The sequence below is a fragment of the Sander vitreus genome, chromosome 20, assembly GCF_031162955.1.
Source record: "Sander vitreus isolate 19-12246 chromosome 20, sanVit1, whole genome shotgun sequence".
Lineage (NCBI taxonomy): Eukaryota > Metazoa > Chordata > Actinopteri > Perciformes > Percidae > Sander > Sander vitreus.
In genome coordinates, this window is record NC_135874.1 from 6,042,098 (window position 1) to 6,064,764 (window position 22,667).

At 39.8% G+C, this 22,667-nt stretch overlaps 1 protein-coding gene across 1 annotated transcript in view; it reads right to left on the reverse strand.

The window, feature by feature from the left end:
- Positions 1–22,667, reverse strand: part of plekhd1 (pleckstrin homology domain containing, family D (with coiled-coil domains) member 1) — a 39,391-nt gene that overhangs the window by 9,340 nt on the left and 7,384 nt on the right. The window contains exons 7-13 of the mRNA XM_078277073.1: positions 22,237–22,331; positions 22,044–22,137; positions 19,801–20,012; positions 17,002–17,134; positions 14,060–14,204; positions 6,640–6,781; positions 1,749–1,756 (exon numbers count right to left, since the gene is read on the reverse strand). Of these exons, the coding sequence (XP_078133199.1) occupies positions 1,749–1,756; positions 6,640–6,781; positions 14,060–14,204; positions 17,002–17,134; positions 19,801–20,012; positions 22,044–22,137; positions 22,237–22,331 (829 nt within the window). The remainder of the gene's footprint in view (positions 1–1,748; positions 1,757–6,639; positions 6,782–14,059; positions 14,205–17,001; positions 17,135–19,800; positions 20,013–22,043; positions 22,138–22,236; positions 22,332–22,667) is intronic.

Genomic DNA, 22,667 nt, shown 5'->3' on the forward strand with positions numbered 1-22,667 from the left:
TACCCGCTACCCGAAAATACTCTACTCGGTGGACTGCGCTCGTTGGCATATTTGACATCTTCATTTTCCTTAAATTTCAACACACCCTGTGAGGTTAGAACCTACAATCTGTTTCTTTTCAACCAGTTCTTGCTTTATGTGCCACAAATTACCCTCTACCCCAACTTCTCTACTCTGTTGACTGTTCTCCTGGCATATTTGACATCTTCATTTTCACTGTAAGACCTTAAAATTCAATGCGCTTTGAACGTACAACCACTGTTTCCTTCCAACCAGCTTTCGCCTTATGTGCCACAAACTACCCTCTACCCCAGTGCTTCACAATTGTTTTCTAATAATGTACCCCCTATCAAATTTGTTCTCTCTTTATTTCATTTGAGATATATATAAAGCCTATGACTATGATATAGTGATGTGCCATCAGTGTGAAATTTATTAAACATTGTAAATGAAAAACATTTGCAAAAAATAAACAATGTAATTACCGATCATGCAGTTCAAGTACCCCTTGACTGGCCCCGAACATATTTGATAAAAAAACAACTATATATATATATATATATAGTGATTTGTATAACATTTTAGCTCAAAAACACTTGTAATAATAAACAACAAATTGACAAACACTAACAAAGCATAATAGTTGCACTTATAATTTATTGTGAAACATGTGCTTGTGCTTCACTGAGGATCTTGGTCATCCTCGGTGGCAGGGAGGACACAGCAGTGATCAGACTTTTTTCCAGGCCCAGTCTGTTTCTCTGCTTTGTTTTGATCAGAGTCATTGCAGAAAATGTGGCCTCACACAAATATGTGGATCCAAAGGGCAGTAGCTGCTGCAAAGATCCACCTGAGAAAAGCAGGTGAGATCCCACTGTACACATGCCCGTTTCCACAACTGTGCTTTCTTCAGAAAACCACCCACCTTGTCATACAGGTTCAGAACGTGGGTGTCCTTGCCCTGCAGACACACATTCAGCTCATTCAATTTGCTGAATATATCTGCCAGATAGCACAGCGGTGCAAGCCAATCTTTATCTTCAAACAGGGTGGCATATGGAGATCTTTGCTCTGACAAAAAGGTGTGCACCTCCGCCCTTAGTTCCAAAAGCCTGTTCAGTAACCTCCCTCGAAATAGCCAGCACACTTCTGTGTGTAGCAGCAGTTACACCCATGTCCTCACAAAGGCGGTGAAAAATTAACTGTTCTTCATTTTCACTGTTAGAACTTAAAATTCAATTTGCCTTGAACCAAGGAGCACTGTTTTTTTTCAACCAGCTTTCACCTCATGTGCAACAAACTACCCTCCATCCCAACTACTCTACCCTTAGGGGTGTTCTCCTGGCGTATTTGACATCTTCATGTTCACTGTTAAGCCTTCAAATTTAACAGGCCTTGTGAGATTTGAACCCACAACAGCTGTGTTCTTCCAACCAGCTTTCACCTTGTGTGCCACAGACTACCCTTTACTTTACTCTGTGGACTGTTCTCCTGGCGTATTTGGCATCTTCATTTTCACTGTTAGACCTTAAAATTCAACACACCTAGCAAGTTTTGAACCCAGAACCCATGTTTTTCCCAACCAGCATTCTATCACTCTGAGCTATCCGATCTGACATGCTTAATAATTTTTTTAGAGCTTATTTGACTTTTTTCCTTTCACTTAGAGAAAAAAAAAAAAAAGTGCCTCCTGAGAATTGAACCCACAACCCGTATGTTCTTCCAACCAGCATTCTTCCACCCAGCACTATCTGACCTCACACACATGAGAGTAGTTTTAGAGCATATTTGACTTTTTGGCTTTTACATAAGACCTTAAAATTCAATGCATTTCATGAGGATTGATATCACAAACTGTCGTTGGATTGGATTCATAAGCCTGACATATATATCAGTCAAACTCTTGTTTCTTTTATAGACAGACGTATCTGTCAATATTGAAAAGTCAAAGTATAGTATGTCGAGAAAAGTGATAAAAAAAACATAGTATAGTATGTCGAAAAAAGCCCCAGCATAGTTTGTCGAAAAAAGTCATAAAAAGCCACAGTATAGTTTATTGAATAAAGTGATAAAAAGCCAAATATAACCTTTATTTATTCAGGGAAGGCCATTGAGAGCAAGCTCTCTTTTTCCAATGACGCCCTGATTACAACACAAATAAAAACAATCTCAATAAATTACAGTACAGATAAATATTCTGATCATAAAACAATACCCAAATTACAATATGTAAATACAACGAAAAACAAGTGAGAATCACTGGTGCTGTTGATAAGAGGGCTATTAAAGCAGTCCCTAAATAACACATAGTATAGTATGTTGAAAAAGTGATAAAAAGTGCTGCCATAGTATGTTGAAAAAAAGTCATAGTATAGTATGTCGAAAAAAGCCATAGTATAGTATGTCGAAAAAGTGATAAAAAAACAAACATAGTATAGTATGTTAAAAAAAAGACTTAGTATAGTATATTGAAAAAAAATCTTAGTATAGTATATCGAAAAAAGTGATAAAACACTTGAAAATCAATAGCTGTAACTTATTCTTTTATTATAAACTGTTAGTGCATAGTTTCTGTCTCCCCCATGAGGAATTCCCGCAGAAAATTTGTTAGTTAAGGTGGTAGGTTTGCCATCTGACTGGGGCGGGGGTCTATTACAGACTCTCTACTACACACTACACTAAATATCAAATTTAAATATATAATTAATACATCTCTGTAGTGCAGACTCTGTACTACACACTACACTAAATATTAAATAATAATTAATAAATAACCAGCTTTTCAAAATAACAGTTGCAATGTGCAATTTTAAGATCATTAAACTATTTTCAAAAAAAGTGCTATAACAATTTTACTGGCATTGCTCCCATTATCCTCCGTGACACGCACTTTGCCTGACAACTCTTCTCCAAAACAAACTGCGCTGAGATAACAGAGCTCAGCCCATAGCTTCACACACTCCAGCAGATAGTATGCGTGAACTAAAAACAGGACACGTAATTTCACTGTGTGTAGTGTTAACTACGCTAACTAACCGTGTAGTGATTAAAAAACAGCCGGGACGTTTAGAATCCATGCGCGAGAGGTGATGGATATTTCCAGTCACTTCGTCATGTATTCACTTCGTTGAAACAAGAGAAGAAAGCCTCACTGATGTGAAGAATAGGACAGAGAAACATATATAAATGTTCTCTGCCTGCCGTATGCCAACGCTCCGGTAAGTCCATCACCCCGTGTCTGCCCGGGCATGCCCCAGCTGGCCACACATTTGTTGACAAACTCCGACGCACACGCGACGGTAAAATGGCGATATTTCCCGTTTTTAAATGTGAATAAATGACAGTTACACTCACCGCCAGCAAATGCTCTTTCCCTTGTGATTGGTGGTATCTTTACAACTCGCCGTTACCTTGTTTCCTACAGACTGTGTTGATGCGACTTGCGGTTATATATATATATATATATATATATATATATATATATATATATATATATATATATATATATATTTTTTTTTAAGACTCAGTTAAGGCGGCATGCGCGTGTTGTTAAGGCGGGCCGCCTAAACTGCAAAGTGCTGCGGGAAACCCTGAAGCCTACCGTAATCGCCCACCGCCACGACCCGCCCCCTGCCCCCCTCCACGCAGTTGCTAGTAGCCAAGGAGGACACAGAGGATTAAAAAAACATAATGGACTCTTTAGAAGAGGTAATTATCTTCACTCGAGTTTCTGCGAGGGAAAGTCACCGGACGACACAATCTTCTGAACATAGCCATACTGAGAAATACAGAGTTGTGTGGAGAGAGTTGTGTGGAGCTTAATTAGCTTTGTAGCAACTCATTTAGCAATGGCTTGAATGTAACAGACGTTCATTAATATCAAAAAGTTACGCGCTAAAGCTTTAAGAGAACTTAAAGCTACGTAAAGGATATAATTGCACTTGAATATAAGTGGCAATTTTGTCTGGTAAGCAGTTCTTAAATTCTTCCAGCAATAACAGATTACGCAAACACCTAAAATCAATGACATTTTTAGACTGGCACCAACGATCGAACAGAACATCTTTGTTACGGCCAAATTCAATACAAAAAAGTCTGGTTGTCAGTTTTTTTTGAACCTGCAAAACCTTTGACGATATGCCTCGGGCCACAATTCATATGCCCTAGCACAGCTGCTTTGACCTCGTCATAATCCAGACTCAACTCAGGTGACAAGGAGGCATACGCTTCTTGAGCCTTGCCAGTGAACACACACTGCAAAAGCAATGGCCAAACGTGCGTAGGCCACTTTATGTGTTTGCAACACGCTCAAACAAATTCACAGTCAAGCTCTTTTTCTTTTACTGCCAAGCGACACAATTCAAGTTCTAACTCCTTCAGCTGGAGCTGTACCCCCAGGTCTTTTTTCCCCCCATTGTGGCAACACCAGTGTCCCAAGGCAACACACCTTTATCTGTTAAAGCAGCCACCAACTCAGATTTTATCACATTATTTTTTGCCTGTTTAGGCAGAATGATACCAAAATGATCGGCAATAACAACCAAAGGCTCTTTTGTGCAAGGCTGTTATTTATCAAGGCTTGGTTGCGCTACAAATTCATCAACATTAAACTCCATTGTCAAGAGCGAATAGCACAACACAGACTAACCGATCACTATAAAAAAGAACCCCCCTACCTAGTCAGAAAGGGTATAATGGGCTGAGAAATGTACCGCCCGAAAATTGGCACAGCACACAAAAAACTCAAGAAGCAGCAGCACCAAAAATCAATGGCATCCAAAACCGTGTGCACGAATTAACAACAAAGCACACAAAAAGTAAGCAATGTGAAGACACGGTAATCAACACAAATACCACTCAATGCGGAAAACCGCGTTTAGACAAGCCTCCAAATATGTTATGGCCTCCATTTAAAGAATTAAATCAAGGCTCAAAAGGGATTGGATGATGCAACATATAAAAAGATGGGAAGACGTTGGGCCAACCTCGTAATGGGCCATCGCTCCCCGTGTCTCCCCGTAAATTACCTAAACTAAATCCCCAACTAATCCTAAAACAAACAAAAGAGACGAATAACTGAACTACTGGTAACCTCCAGCCCAAACTAACACAATAAACTGTCGGCCTTCATTTTGGCCGACCTGACATGCTCAGTCGGAGACAGGGCAGTCGGGACTCACCGGGAAACTGCGTGACTAAGCCTCTCAAAATCTGACGAAAATCTTTTAAACTGATCTTTGTCAATCTGAAATGAAGACAGATTGCAACTGCATGGCCTATTTCTCGCTTAAAATGTTTTCAGAAACACGTTTCAGTGAACTATTTTAGTACAATATGAGATCGTATTCTGAATGATTCGCCATTAATGGCAGGTTGAAAAATCCGGAAGCAGCAGCCAGACCCACGTGACGCATTTGTCCAATCAGCTGCCGATTTTCATTTTTATGGCGACAATACAGAGTAGCGCCACCTGCTGTTATGGAGACGTATTACGTCTCGTCGCTTTAGTGTGTTCCGAGGCATTTTTTTGACCAACTCGGGGAGACTGATCAGTCCAACTGCCTTTTCTGCCAACGGTCGGCCCGGTGTGTAGCTGCCTTTAACAGGCAGAGGGAGGAGGGTGGAACGAGAGACAGAGAGAGAGAGGAGACAGAGGGAGAAAAGATACACACAGTAGAGGCGCATGTAACACATAGGGCCCTAAATTGAATGCGGCATGGCATGGCACAGCACAGCACAGCACAGCGCAGCACAAAGCCCGACGCAAGTGTCATTGATAGTTTAAGACCGACGCAGTTGTCAATTTCCCATCCAGCGCCCACGTCGTTCAAATGCACCTGCACCCATCTGTGCGCCCATGGGCGTGCTGGTCTTACAGGGAGGTAATATGCATTCTTGGCATATTGCTATCTTGAGGCACTGGAAAGTGATCGCCACATTGACCAACAAAAACCAAAAAGCGTGCCACACACACACAGGGAAGCACAGCAGCACAAAAACATGCAAAAGATTACAAATAAAAATATTACAGTGCAAATCCTCCATCATAATAGCAATGTGCCAAGGTACAAACGTGCCTGGCTTTTAAAGGGAATGGGAGATGACACTCTGATTGGTTTATTGCATGTTACGCCCAAAACACACCTATGAATTAATGAAGACACTAAGTACAACCCTTTTGAATCACGCTCCTGGCACACAGACCCTTTTTTCCGCCGGTAAACTAGCAAAAGTGGATTTGTACAAGGCCTAACGCACCTGCACCATGCGCTTCACGCCGTGCGCTTTGATTGTTAAAATAGGGCCCATAGTACGTCGAAAAAAGTCATATTATAGTATGTTGAAAAGTGATAAAATAGCCATATTATAGTATGTCGAAAAAAAGTGCTAAAAAGCCATAGTATAGTATGTTGTAAAAGTGATAATAGGTTGTAGTATAGTATGTCGAAAAAAGTGATTAAAAAGCCATGGTATAGTATGTTGAAAATTGATAAAAAGCCATAGAATAGTATGTCGAAAAAGTCATTAACAGCCACAAAATAGTATGTTGAAATAAGTGATAAAAAGCCATAGTATAGTATGTTGAAGAAAGTCTTAGTATAGTATGTCATAAATAGTGTGTGATGCAGAGACTTACACCAGTGGCTCCTGGAGGCTCTCCTCTGGATGCGGCAGCTCTTTATTCTGCGTGCGGCAGCTTTGTGCAGATACACGGCATTCTTCATTATCGCTGGAAGTTTCGCCTCGATTTCTGCTGCACAGATACACTCCTCGAAGAATCCTGATTAAACACACATATCAGAAACACATCATATATATACACAGAATGCTGGTGTTGTTACACTGGTTTTCCAAAGTTACAAAGTTTTTCCTTTCATGCAATGCATGTCAATGTCATTGTGGGAACAGCTAAGTAAAATGTGGACCTCTAAAAACATCTTGATATAAATGTTACTAAAGTATTCAAGATTACAGAAAACTGTTAAATGTGTGTTTCTTCCGTAGACTGTAAATGGACAGAGCATGTGTGACATCACCCATTGGTTTGTTGTGAGCTGCTCTGAGGCCTCGAGTTGTGGGGCACAAGATGGCGAAATGTTTTTCTCACCTTAAAAGTGAAATTTACTCTCATTGACCCTTTTTTGAACGTTTATGTTTTACATTTGCTGAAAAATCAACTGGGACAAGCTAACGGAGTCAACTTAACTGGGACAACTGACAACGACAACAAAAGCGAACAAGCCAACGGGAATCTAGTTAACTTGGACAACGAAAGTGAACACCTCAACGATGACGGATAAAAGAACAAGAAAAAAAATCAACAAGTTGTTCCCATTCTCCTCAAACAAAAACTTAGCAGAGGACGTTGTAGAAATCGTAAAAGCGGGAGATATGCACTCATATACTAACGCTGACTCAGAAGTAACTCTACTCCCAGACTCCAAGCCAAGTACACCTGTAACAAAAAAAAGAGAAAACGGAACCCACTCTCTCCGAGATGCAAGATAATATTGTAAGGCTTGTGGCTGAAAAAATAAATGAAAATGCCGACTGTCTCGCAATATTGATGAAGAAGAATACTGATACAATTGAGGATCTGAAGAAAACTTCAGAGTTTCTGTTCCGAGAAGTACGAGACACGAAAAAAGATTACAACGGTCAAAGAAGTCAGCGATGACCATCAAAAAAGAATAACAGTAATGGAAGATAAGATGAATGAGATGGAACAATACTGCTCTACAGTCTACCAGAGCAAGAGGGGGAGGATTTGAAGCAGCGTGTCGTGGACATCTGCAGAGTAGTCTCGCATTGCCAGACCTTCTTCCACAGCGCTGCGGAGGAGGGTCTGGCTAGTCCACACAGCATTCTGGGATGGGAGAAAACATGCTCTGGTATTTCTTAAACCAATCACAAAATAGCCTTGGGAAGGAACTTGTTTTGGTGGAACGTTCAAAAGTTGTTTTAGTCGTGCAACAGAAAACTCAGATTGGACAGATAGTCTAGCTAGCTGTCTGGATTTACTGAGGAGCAGTTAACCATAGTCCTCAGAAATTAAGAGTTTAAAATTCCAACACAAAGAAAGCGGAAGGAGGACATTGGCAAAAAGACATGCATCCTGCGGAATTTCCTGCGGCACCGGAGCAATCCCTGAAGTGGAGCGTCGTGGATATAGACTCTCTGCAGAGCAATCATACCAAACGCCCGACAAGAGCTACGCTTCCACTTTGACGTGTGTCACAGAATTGGAAGGAGAGAGAGCGGCAAAACTAGGCCAGTGATAACAAGATTTACATGCAGATTGACGAAAGAAATGCTGTGGAAATGCGCAAAGCATTCCAAGTTTCTCAAAGTAAAGAAACTGAAATTTGGAGAAGATTTGACCACAAAAGACAAGGAAGCACCCAACAAACTTTGGCCACAGATTGAAGAGGCACACGAGCAGGAAAAAAAAGCCTTCTTTGAGGAAAGCTCAAGAAGAAAAAATTCATGGTCAACACTGAGGATGTACAAAATTTCAGATTTGGAATGTGGCAATTAAAAGGGGAAAAGAATTAGCAAAGGAGAAAAGATTCAAACAAGATGGAATACTTTAATTAATTTAATTTCTATTTATGAAAAAGACAATATGTCTCAAACAGATATCAAGAAATTAACCAAAATACAATCTGAGTTGGAAGATTGATATCAATATTTAGTGCAGGGTGATATATATATAGTGTAAAAACAGGGGAATTGGAGTCCGGCTTTGTGTTGCTCTCCACGCAGATACAGACATAACGTTATGGCTAAAAACTAAGGTAAACATGAACATTTGATTACAGATATAAGTTTTTATATAATACATGCGCATGGACCAACTTGTGAGTCTGAAATAAAGATGTATTATTGTACATAAATAAAGTAACATATAAACAGCACGAGGCTTTTAAACACTAAGACAATAAGTGCAAATGATCCAGTAGATGGCGTTATTGTTCAATGATTGCTAGAGTTACAATTAATTCTTCCAACACTGCAGGTCATTTATTGTAATATTATTTTCAAAAATAAAGAGCAACTTTCATGAAGGAGAAACAGTCTGGAACATGCAGTGTTGAATGAATTGAAAGACATTTTAAGATATATAAGACAAATATTGAATTTAATTTTAAATGGGGGAATACAAACAATACTACTTAGTTCTTATGTCTTTAGATAGTGAAGATGTGTATCACACGGTTGTAAGGCAACGTACTTAGTATTTGTATAACAACGTCTGAACTGAACTCAGACGGCTGACTCAGACGTCTGAACTCAGAATTAAAGGTCCTTAAAGTGGCCATATTATGCTCATTTTCAGGGTCATAATTATCATAATTATGCCCAAGTCTGCAAGAACCGGCAATAGCAAAGCTATGCCGTTTGCACAGCAGGGCTGTAGAACCCTATTGTTTTTCTATTGATTATTCATACATTATTTTTATTTTCCATTATTCTTCTCCGCCTAAAACTCTGACTACAGCCTAAACCGTACATGGTGGGGGGTTGCCATTTTCAGGACTGGTCCCAAACAGGAGCAACAATTCACCCACTTCCACCACTAGGTGGCGCTATAGCAGAAAAAAAACGCGTTTGGCCCTATAACTCCCACACCATACACCGGACATTTTAAAACCATATATCCACGCCTTCCACGTGATATAGGCCACGCACATTTCCGCCTAAACTTTTATGCGTGAAAAATCGCGATTTATCAAAAACCTACTTTTTCGAACTCCTCCTAGACCGTGCGACCAATCGGCACAAAATTTGGAAGGTAGCATCTCCAGACGGGCCTGACAAAAAGTTAATTAGTTAAGAAATTATTTTGATAGGATAAAAATTGTGCATATTACACACAAACAAATTTGTGTAGCTAACTATGAAAACACCAACTTTGCCATATCTCAGCCAAAACAAATGCCATCAATGCCAAACTTTAGATTCTTGTTTGCCGTGACCCTCTGGAGGTCGCTCACGCGTTTTACGAAAATTAGTCACTAGGGGGCGCTACAAGTACAACAAGTTCATATCTTATCAACCGCTCATCCGATTTTTATAAAATTTGTTGGGTACCATCTAGGGCCACTCCTGAGGCCAACCCTAGAGTGGGGTACTGAGGGGTCAAAGTGGGCGTGGCCTATTGGACCCACGTCTAAATTTACTACTTGCACTAATGAGAACAACTTTAAATTTACAGGGTAGATAGACAATGGGTCATGGACCACACCTACCAAAAATTACACGTGTACCACTAGGTGGCGCTATAATGTTTTTTTGCCTTTAACTCCCACATTATACATCGCACATTAAAAAACTTACGTCCACGTCTTCCTTGAATCAAGCTGAATCACATGATATAGGCCACGCCCATTTCCGCTCAAAAGTGTTTTCGCAATATCGCGCAATGTGCAAAACCAACTTTTTCGAACTCGTCCTAGGCAGTGCAACGTATCAGCACGAAACCTGGTACGTAGCATCTCCAGATGGATGTGACCAAAAGTTACTCATGGAATTTTGCTACGTTAAAGTATGCGCATTTGACGACCAAACAAATTTTCATAGCTAGCTACCACACACGTATCATATCATATCTCGACCAAATTACATGTTATCAGCAAAGAACTTGAGATCATTGTTCAATATCCCACTACAGTGCTCTGTACCAAATTTGGCAAAGATCGGCCTTTAGGGGACGCTATAAGCAACGTTTATTTGTTTGGGCCAATAACTCAATGCATTTAAATGGAAAAGTTGCAATTGCAATATCTCTGCCACAGTAACTGCAATCAACATGAAACTTGTGATGCTCGTTCGGCATGCCGCTCTGAGGCTCTCTACTAAATCTGGCGAAGATCGGCCATTATGGGGCGCAATAATCAATATAGACGTGTTTTGGCCCTTTTACTCAATGTTAATGATATATTTGCAATGGGAATGTACCACAGACCTTGCAGCTCACACTTCTCAATATTTACTGATGTTTGCCTCCTACGTTACGTTTTGGTTTTCGCTTTTGCATGCTCCTGTTTTTTACAATAAACAAACTTCTTAAGCCACCTGACGACAAAGTTTCTACAACCTTCACAGTGGACGAATGCAAGTCTTTTCTCTCACTTTTTCAATCCAAAAAACACCATTCATAGGCGCCGATTAAAATACTGAGCACCCACGTGTGCCAGACTGCCAGTAGGCTACATTCATTTACAATTAAACATTGCAGTTGGTGCTAAGTGGAGAGTCTGTCATAGTGTGATTGGTTACGTCGGTGGCATTGATTCTTAATTTCCCACGAAGCTGATCGCAGTAATGTGTCAGTTGAACTTTTCATCTCCAATCCTATCCGTATATCATTGTCTGTATATGCATGGAGATGAACTATTGACCGCTACGTTTGCAACGGCGACGTACCGCAGACGTCGCGGCTCGTGCTTCTCGATATTTACCGACGTTTGCCTCCCCGCCGCCGGGCTTCAGGTTCCGCTTTCGCGCGCTCCCTGGGGCGTCGGGGGCGACTTGCGTGGGTGGCTTGGGCCCCGTCATAACTGCTTGCAGTTCTAGTTGTAATTTGAGATCATATCAGAATAGGTTTACATGGTTTAATTTTGAAAAAACACCATATTTTTGTTGTACTGCACATTGCTGCAGCTCCTCTTTTCACCCTGTGTTCAGGTCTTTGTTTTAGCTACAGAGTGAGACCTCTCAACTTCTGTAACATCTTTGTTGTCAGTCGCACATGCGCAGTAGCTAGGTAAGGATTACATGAGCTAGCTAGCTGTTTCTCCAACTTCGGCCTGTACAAGGCAAGATTAGCCGGGAGACTTCTTCTAAATGAGGGCGCACTTCCAACTTTGTGTGGAATACCTACAGAACAGGGACATGGAAGTAGTTCTATACAATTTATTTTGTAGATTAGGGTGAATTTGTGTGTGTTGTAGCAGTGTTTTGCCATTGAGAACGAGCTACCCGGAGACTGAAGGCAGGACACATTCAGAAACCCATATCTCACTCAAAACAGCATGGATGGGTTTTTTTTTTCAAAGATTGTATCGTTGGTGCATTGTATGGTGCTTACCAGAGACACAAAATAACACTCCAAATCCCAGAAAAAGTGTTTTTTTCATAATATGGGCACTTTAAAGATCAAAAACAATCTGAATTATTAAATAGAATAAAAATGATTTCATCTAAAACTAGAATATCTTTTGAGGAAGAAGTCAAATTAAAGGAGATACAACTCAAAATAGATCAAATCTCTAAGGATTTAGCTAAAGGTGCATTTATAAGATCTAGAGCCAAATGGCTGGACGATGGAGAACTCCAGTTACTGTATTTTTTTGCTCTTGAAAAGAGAAATGGAAGGAGAAAATCTCTGGATGCGCTTAATATTGATGGAACTCACTGTACAAATACAAAAGAGATTGCCAGTGAAGTAAACATGTTTTCAGTTTAGATACTGTGAACCTTGTCTACATGTCATCTTCCTATGAGTGAGCCGCGGTAGATTATGCACCTGTAGTTGGCTGAGAGCTAAGCGGGGAGCAGCTGTTGTTATGTCCTGTAGGAAGAGAGGAGTTCAGTTTGGAGTACGGGGAGCTAGCAAGCGGCTAATGTCAGGTAGTTGACTGAATTGTTACTTTGTGTTGGCGTTGGCTACGGCCCACAGTAGCCTGTGTTCAGGTCTGTAATAAAACTAAAGTAAACGTCTCACTGACTGTTTATTAAGGGACATACAAAAAAAAACACATAGTTCTCACTAGGAGTCAGGTTATGACAGATTTTGTTTAAATGTAACTTGCTGTCATTTAGCAAGACATAAGAACTATAAACCATGTATATTAAAGGTGCTGTAGGAAGGATTGCAAAGATCCAGGATTTAGCCAAAGAATTTGAACATCGACAACTTCTCAGTCCCTCCCCCCTTTCCGCTAAAGCCCAAAACAGTCTCTTAAGCCCCTCCCCCTACAAGGGAGAATGAATGCGTGTGCATGAGCAGTGATTGACGCAGTTAGACAACCACCCTGGCCCTGATTGGTGCATCTGTATCAGGGAGCGGTGGATTTTTGGTGGTGCCAGAGGAGCCAGATTTTTTTTAAATGACCTGCTTCTTGTAGTTCTACTGGAACATCAGTTTCAGCAAATATGACAGAAAGTTAGTTTTATAAGTCTTACCTACTGTACCTTTAATATTAAAATGTATGGATGGAGACATGAAATGAGAATATTGAATTATTAGCACTGTCATTTTTATACAGTATAATTTTAGAGCTGCAACAATTATTTAATTAATAGGTTAGTCAATCAACAAAAAATAATCAGCAACAAATTGATAATCAACTAATTGTTTTAGTAATTTTCAAGCAAACATGCCAAATCAATTCCATGGTTACAGCTTCTTAAAAGGTGAGGATTTTATGCTTTATTTGTCACATATGTTTTGTGATTAGTTCGAAAAAAACAAACTATATGAATACATCATCTCGAAAAAATATAACAGGCATCTTTCACGTTTTTGTGACATTTTATAAACCAAACAATAAATCGAGAACATAATCGACATATTAATTACCAATTACCAATAATGAAAATGATTATTAGTTACAGCCCTAATAGTTTGAGGCACTTTCTGTTGAATAAATGACATTAAAAGTAAAATGTAAAAACCCTCATCTTTCTGTCGACTCAAGAAATAAAAAATGCTTTATCCAAGAATGATATCTGCTGAATGTGATCAACATGTTATAAAAAGGGTAGTCATACAGGTGTACGTGTCAGATCAGATTATGCACTTCACATCTTCACTGTATGTGTGTTTAAGAGTATTCGGATCAGTACGTAAACCTGAGCTAATCTGCTTAAATGCATATATGACTTGGGGATACTTCTTGCTGCCATCCTCATGTATAGAAACTATCAAATCAAACTTCTGTGACTTAGTGTACTAAATGCAATATTGCAGCACACATGTGGTCTATCAAAGACACACGGGGAAAAAAAATCATATTTGATCAGATATTAAGGTATCAGTGAATGCACTCACTCCTCAGCTCCGTCACATCCCCCTTCATCTTCTGGTCTGTCTCCTTGGTCCGCTCCAGCGAGTCCAGGCCTTCCTCCAGGTCCTGCAGAGCCTCTTCAGCTTGCTTCAGTCTCTTCTCCAGCTCCACCCGAGACTCTATCTCTGTCTGGGGCAAACAGGAAAACACACAGGATGTTAGTGAAAACGTATTTGAGTTAAATCTATATACTGCTATCTGTATGTGGATATTTAAGGGTTTAAGTATTGGGCTATTAATGATAAACTGAGCTGATGTGGCGGAGAAAAGATTTACCTAAGCTTAAGAGGTCACAGTTTACTCAAATCCAGTCTCAGGATGAACTGAAAGCAGCACAGGCGTTAGCACCTTTATAGTTATGTAAAACAAGTATGTTGAATTTAAATACTTTATTTATATATACTTAAATAATTTTGTATGGCTTTAGTCCAACAAAAACATAATAATTATAAGCCTGTAAAACAAATTGTGTAGAGTATTAGCCTGGAGAAAGTGGTTGACAGTTTGCTCAGGAGAACTTACAACAATACAGGTGTTTGTCTCTTAAACTACTTGAATATTGGGTAACACTTTACTTGAAGGTACAGTATCTGCATAAGAGTGACATGACACTGTCATGACACAGTCATGACACATGAACCCTAACCCTAACCCTAACCATAACTTTTCATGACAAAAACCAAATGATACTTACTAAAAGCAGCATTATGTCATAAACGTCATAAACTTGTTTATAATGTTTATGACACGTCCATGACAGTGTCATGTCACTCTTATGTAGATACCTTCAAGTAAAGTGTAACCGAATATTTTTTGCCAACAATGCAGTTTGACTGAGGCCTGAAGGAAGACAGGAGTGTAAACAGTGAGTGATGGATACGAAGCACAGAGGAAACAGAGGTACTTTCATGTCAGAGAGACTCAGCACATCAGACTGGGTGCCAGGAAAAAAATCTAATGGGATGAACATTACAGTATGTCCGGTGTTTCTGCTACTTTTGCTCCTCAATAATATGTAAATAAGGTGGACAAAATATAAGAAACACCTTTCAGGGAAAGAAATGAAGGAAAACATGTTTTTATACTAAATATATTGTCGCTGCACCATTGGATGTAACTGTTTCCAATAAAAATACTTGTTAAAATTGGGTCTAATCTAACAGCCTTAAAAACATCATCATCATAGATTTGAGTTAACATGCAAACAACTGGAGGAATAGCATCAACAAAAACTGGATATTTTAACCAGTATTTGTTGCAGGAATGTTGTTTTGCAATGCAGCTGCGTCTCAACTTGATTTTGCATTTGGTATGAAAACGGTCCTGTATGATTTATAGTTGTATTTTTTATTTGTCCATGCAGCTGCAGCAGTTATCTGTCAGTCAGAGGACGACCGAGAAGAGGAGGAGAGCGAAGGCAGAGCTCGTGGAAACATCGTGTCATGTCACTCTTATGTAGATACCTTCAAGTAAAGTGTAACCGAATATTTTTTGCCAACAATGCAGTTTGACTGAGGCCTGAAGGAAGACAGGAGTGTAAACAGTGAGTGATGGATACGAAGCACAGAGGAAACAGAGGTACTTTCATGTCAGAGAGACTCAGCACATCAGACTGGGTGCCAGGAAAAAAATCTAATGGGATGAACATCCCTGAATATCAACGTTACACCCAACTGGTGTCTACAAAAATATTCACCAGTTATTTGTACAAGCAGAGCCTTGAAACATTGTTTAAATGGGCATTTTAAAGGTTACTACTATTTAGAATCAATATTGTTGATTTAGAATTTTAGAAGATTAAATGTTCCTTTTCGGGTTGTGAAAATTCTCCTAATTATTAAGATAAACCCATTTATAAAAACAATTGGATTATCTGAACCATTATTATTATTACAACAAACGTGAAAACTAGGTTGTTTTTCTTAGCTCATGAAAAGTGACTACGTTTGGAGATAGAATTTGATGTGTTGCTTAGAAACATTTACACTTTCATGTTTGGAACCACAATTTACAATTTTTATATAAAATATGAAAATCATTCAAAACATTTAAAAACCTTCTGTCTAGTGTCAGGTCCAATTTTTTTTCAGGGTTGTGGGGCTTACATTTATCAGCTCAGTATTTAGAAAAATCCAGTACAAAGACAGCTTAACACAACCATCGTTCCTGTTATTAGTTCCCCCTGAGCAGTTCCTGCTGCTAATCAGAGGCAACAGGTCTGCTGTGACAGGCTTGAAACAGGGGTGTTATCACCCCTTTTTTGCATTTATTGTACCTCAGGTAGAGCTATGTTTTAATGTGTTTACAAGTCTTACAAAAGTCATGATTTAGAGGTCTAAAATACATTTAAAACTCACACTTCAGCTGCCGTTACAATAAATGTTTATGAAGTTAATTCTAATAATTAACTACTCTGGTTGGGCAGAGCCATGCTGGGAATTACCTAAGGCCACAGGACTTGTGCTAATAAGGATAACAAATGTATAATGTGTCTCTATCAGGTCTAAGAAAGCTAACAGAAGAGTCTGGAAAATGACAAACACAATCCACACAGAGCCAACAAAAAGTCCAATTAAGTAAAATAAGGGATATCACCTGTGTGGAACTATACATGAAAACGTAAACCTGGCAGCTGATCAATATGGTGACCTTTAAACTGACTTTGAGCAGTGTTTTGTTGCTGTTTTAATATCAGCGGAGTTATGCTGTGTTACCTTTTTTTTAAGATTATTTTTTGGGCATTTTCAGCCTTTATTTTGATAGGATAGCAGAAGATATGAAAGGGGAGAGAGAGGGGGAACGGCATGCAGCAAAGGGCCACAGGTCAGAGTCGAACCCCGGGCCCGCTGCTTCGAGGAGTAAACCTCGATATATGCGCGCCCGCTCCACCAACTGAGCTATCCGGGCACCCATGCTGTTGTGTTACCTTGAGCTCGGCCTCGGTCTGCTGCTTGTCCACAGTGAGCTGAGAGAGCGACTGCTGCAGCGTCTGAGCCTGAGACGAGTAGTACTCCCTCTCCTGCTGCAGGATTTTAGCCCGCTGCTCGTTCTCCCTGAGCCTGGACGACAGAAAAACACATTCAAACAGGGAAAAGACTACACACAACATAATTAATATCTTTGTACGAAATTAGAACATGTTCCTCATGCAGATATTGGCAATTTTAATGATTTGGGCATTATTTAAACCCCTTTAGAAAATTGGAAAAGCTGTTTTGTTGCAAGAAAAAAGCTATGGATAATGCTTCAGTTGCTCTTCACTGTCAGGACTGCATATCTTGGTGCCATGCACACAAACACACACCTGTGGTTTGATTTTAAGGTTAAAACACAGAACCACAGAACTTTATTACAAATGAAATGCACATATTCACTTTCTGTGAACATGGTAATTCTGTGAATTGTCATTTCCGACACTGGTTTTTGTACAGATTTAACTAAATATAATATGTTCATTATTCATGAATGAGTAAGCAGTAAGCAGGTAAGGTAATGGTAAGCAGATTGTGCTACCTTTGGACAGTGGCAGGCTAGCTTTCACAGTTTCCCCGTATTATATTTTATTATATTATATTGTTTTTGATATATTATTTTTATCATGATGTGATCGTAAGAAAAAGCAAAAATATAATTGAAAGAGCAGAAATTCATGGCAAACTGAGATCTCAAACATATTTCAAGTACGTAAAAATATGTACAATGATGATATAAATGATAATGTAATTTATGAGGTAACCGTCCAATTGTCCTGTCATAAATTCTACCTTTGTAAAACATTGTGTCAGAATGGTGCTGATTCAACTCTATCGTCATTTTTAAGACATTACAGTATGTCCGGTGTTTCTGCTACTTTTGCTCCTCAATAATGTGTAAATAAGGTGGACAAAATATAAGAAACACCTTTCAGGGAAAGAAATGAAGGAAAACATGTTTTTATACTAAATATATTGTCGCTGCACCATTGGATGTAACTGTTTCCAATAAAAATACTTGTTAAAATTGGGTCTAATCTAACAGCCTTAAAAACATCATCATCATAGATTTGAGTTAACATGCAAACAACTGGAGGAATAGCATCAACAAAAACTGGATATTTTAACCAGTATTTGTTGCAGGAATGTTGTTTTGCAATGCAGTTGCGTCTCAACTTGATTTTGCATTTGGTATGAAAACGGTCCTGTATGATTTATAGTTGTATTTTTTATTTGTCCATGCAGCTGCAGCAGTTATCTGTCAGTCAGAGGACGACCGAGAAGAGGAGGAGAGCGAAGGCAGAGCTCGTGGAAACATAACATTATGGTTTGTATATTCCAGTGTTTGCAAAAAAAACATTAGTGCTACACAGTCAATAGCAGCTGCCTTGTAATATCCCACTTACTGGTGCTGATCAATGGGGCTGGTTGTTTAGGGATCAATACACATGTCCACTAGTTGTTACATCATCTGTGCCATTAGCATAGAGGTTCCCTGCATGGGTATGGGAGTCTTTGACCCTTTCGGATGCCAAAACCTAATCGCAGGCTAAAGCCCTAAGTCAACCTATAGCAGTGTTGTAGTACTCGAGATCGGTCTTGGACTTAAGATCGGTCTTAAGACCGCTTTTTGAAGGTCTCGTCTCGGAATCAACAGCATTTTTTTTTTGTCTCGGATAAAGAGGACTCAGGATTTTATTTCAAGACCTGTCAAGACCACAACTGCAGGGATATCACTAAGTAGCTTGTATAAAATACAATGGTCTATTTTTATGTGTCAACATCATTACTGTGATTGGATGTAAAACGTCCTGCATCAAATGCAACCAATAACTTCTTCTTCTAATTTGAAATGTGTTACTGTTAACCCCCTCTCCCCGCCCCCTTATCACCGAGAAAGTGAATCTCGGAGACAGAAAAAGTAGCTGTGGCTGTCTGGCACTGGTCTGGTCTTGGCTCGGTCTGGCCCTGCCTTGGTCTTGGTCTTGGCTCGGTCTCAACCGCTCAAGGTCTTCTTTCTGTCTCAATACACTCTGGTCTTGGTGATGACTTGGTCTCGGTTTAGGTGGTCTTGAACACTCACCTATAGCACCTTTGATTGTTTTTTATTGGTATTGATACAGTGTTTCTAATGTGACCTTGACACTTATACTATTGGCGAGATATTCAACAGGGTTGAATATCTAACAGAGTTAATGCAGGGGGTCCAAATTATGTTTTACAAAACCTTTTTTGAAAGTTTATAATTAAAATATGTCTGAAAATATACATTCACATGAATCTAACATTTTAATAGCAAATATAAATTGGCCTATTAGTGGGGAAAAAAACATTTAATTTACACATTGAAAATAAGCTTACAATAGGTAAGGTAGCCGCTATGGTAGCCATACAGATGTTCTTAAGTATTCACTGCCATTCATTTTTATCCATCTGGCCCAGTTTAATGCAACTTAACTTTATACAGTATATGTAGCACGGGGTCCCTACTCTGTCTCTCTTTCAGCTAAGGGGTCCTTGGCCCAAAAAATGATGAAGACTTTAAAGGACTTCTAAATGAAAACAGAATGGCTCAGATAATTTTTAAGCTTTTAACTTTAGGAAAGAAGTTAAAATAACCCCAAAGGGACTTTTAAAAAAGACATTAGTAAAATGAAAGTCTGTTGTACAACAACTGGTTTTGTTCTACTTTTGCTGCGCTAAACCAGTAATCCCAGTCTGAAGCTGGATTCTGTCTCCGAGGTGTCACTCACTTCTCATCAGCATGCTCCTTCTCCTTCAGCAGGATCTTCATCTGCTCCTCGATGTGTTGCAGGTCCTGCAGCAGGTTCACGTCTCCGGGATCACCGCCGTCCTCAGGCTTCCTGCAGGCCGAGCTCTCCTCTTCCGCCTCGGCCTCCTTTTCCTCCTTTTCCTCCTTCAACCCCAGCAGCTCCAGAGTTCTCTGTTTCTCCAGAGAGAGCTCCTGAGGGACAAAACAACAGATTCACATTATACAGAATCTACTCAAGTCGGAAAGAGTTTAACCTATACAGGTGTAATGTATTCATATATTTTTTTTCAATGAAATTAACAGGACATTACATTGGAAAAAGTAAAGCTAAATAAATAACCTCCCTGTAAATCTGAACAGAATAAATCTCGAGTCCACTCACTGGTGAGGTGCTTGAAAGCTCTGGAAAAAAACTAGTATGTCATTGGACCTTTACTTAAGATTTCCTTTTTTCAAATTAACGGGACGGTCAAGAATGATCTTTTCATACATTTTCAGGTCTTTTACAGATGCAGCATCCAACTTTGTGAATGGGTGACTATTTATATTAAACTATAAATATATTATAGTTATACTGTATAAACAAACATTTTGAGTTCAGTTATGTAAAATCTTAAGATTTGACAAAGAAAGACAAAGTTTCTACGTTAACACGTAAAGACCCTCCTTCAGCCACATATAAAAAATGTTTAGATTAATTATGTTATTCTGAGAAAAAAGTCATGACTCTTAAAGGAATGGTTCAACATTTTGGGAAATGTGCTTATTTGCTTTGCCTTGAGTTAGATGGAAAGATTGATATCACTCCAATGTCAGTCTATTAACTGTCTGGACTTTGGATGGAGCGCAGAGCAGATTGCCTGTCAACTGGCAGACTTTTTTTTCCGTCAAAGCTCCGGACGTGTAGGGAGGGTGGGCCCCGTTCATCTGATAAATACAACTCAGCTTTTTGTCTTTTTTTGGAGTGAGAGGTGAGCGATTAGAGGAGAGCGGGGAGTTGAGCACAGAGTGATATTGAGCGGAGTGGCTTTGAGTGGGGGACATGCCGCTCACATGCACTGCAGCCAGCAGCAGATTAGCTTAGCACAAAGTCTGGAAACCGGGGGCAACGGCCAACTGGCTCTGTCCAAAGGTAACAAAATCTGCCTCTGAAGCTCGCTCGTTAACATGTTACATCTTGTTTAGTTAATCCGTAAAAAAAAGTATAGAAATAACATTTGTAGTTTAAGGGGAATAATATGACAAAATATTTCTTGGCCTGTAGCAGTGACTTCCTAGAGTCTTTGTTGGTTGCCTGGGAAACAAACGAGATATAACATGTTAACTATGAGCTTTAGAGGTGCTGGTAGATAGATTTTGTTACCTTTGGATGGAACCAAGGTAGCTGTTTACCCCTGTTTCCAGTCTTTATGCTAAGCTAAAATAACCAGCGCAGCTTCATATTTAGAGAGACGTGACATTGGTATCCATCTTCACATATAACTCTCAACAAGAAAGAAAATAAGCATAATTCCCAAAATGTCAAACTACTCCTTTAATTCTTGATTTTTGTCGTGGTTATAATCCCAGAATTCAGTTTTCTACATGGCTCCAATCCCCTTCCACAGGAAGTTGCATAAATGTCAAATGTATTACGTTAGCAACCTGAGTTTGTTACACAACTTAGCAGTTGTAACATTACATGATCTGAATCGAGCACCAGAGTTCTCTTTAACTCATCAATAAGTTATTATTGTTACCCTAGTCAGTTGCATTGCCAGACCTTCCTCCACAGCGCTGCGGAGGAGGGTCTGGCTAGTGCACACAGCGTTCCAGAATGGAAAAAAAGTGCTCTGGTTTCTTGGCATTTCTTTAAACCAATCACAATTGTCTTGGGCGGAGCTAAGCGCCGGACGGAGCAACGGTCCCTCTGCAAAATAGCCTCGGGAAGGAACTTGTTGAAAAAGGTTGTTTAGTTGTGCGAGAGAAAACTCCGATTGGACAGATAGTCTAGCTAGCTGTCTGGATTTACCCTGCAGAGATCTGAGGAGCAGTTAACCATAGTCCTCACAAATCTACCGGAGTTTAGAACGCCAACACAAAGATAGCGGAAGGAAACGGACATCTGGCTGAAATGAGGGACATCCGGCAGAATTTCCGGCGGCACCGGAACAATCCCAGAAATGAAAGGTCGTCAATATAGACTATTGTTACCCTGGCAGGATGAGCTATTTTTTTTCATACCTCAATGGATTTCTGCAGAATTACGGTTAAACTGCTCAGCTCTTCTTTTTCACTCTCAACACCTTTCAGGGACTGAGCTGTGCCGTCCAGGTCTCTGCCAGCATCACACAACAAAATACAAAATCACCTTCATTTACAGGCTTGTGCAGCACATTCATTGGGAGTTAACGTAAACAAGAAAAAAGTTTTTTACAGTTTAATGTGCTCCTGCTCCGCCTTCAGCTCCACCACCACCTCCTCAAACTTCATCTTCTCCTCCTCCAGAACCTGGTTCAGACGCTCCAGCTCCTGCACGCACACACAAACACACACACACACACACACACACACACACACACACACACACACACACACATCACGCATGCATGCATACACGGACGCGGACGCACACACACACACACACACACACACACACATACACACACACACACACACACACATACACACACGCACACAAACGCACACACACGCGCACACACACACACGCGCACACACACGCACGCACACACACACACACGCATGCATGTATGTGATTATTAAAATGAAGGATCATGACGACAAATGACGTTTAGGTCAAACAAAAGACTATCGAAGAAGTCATCTTGGGCTCTGGGATATTATGGC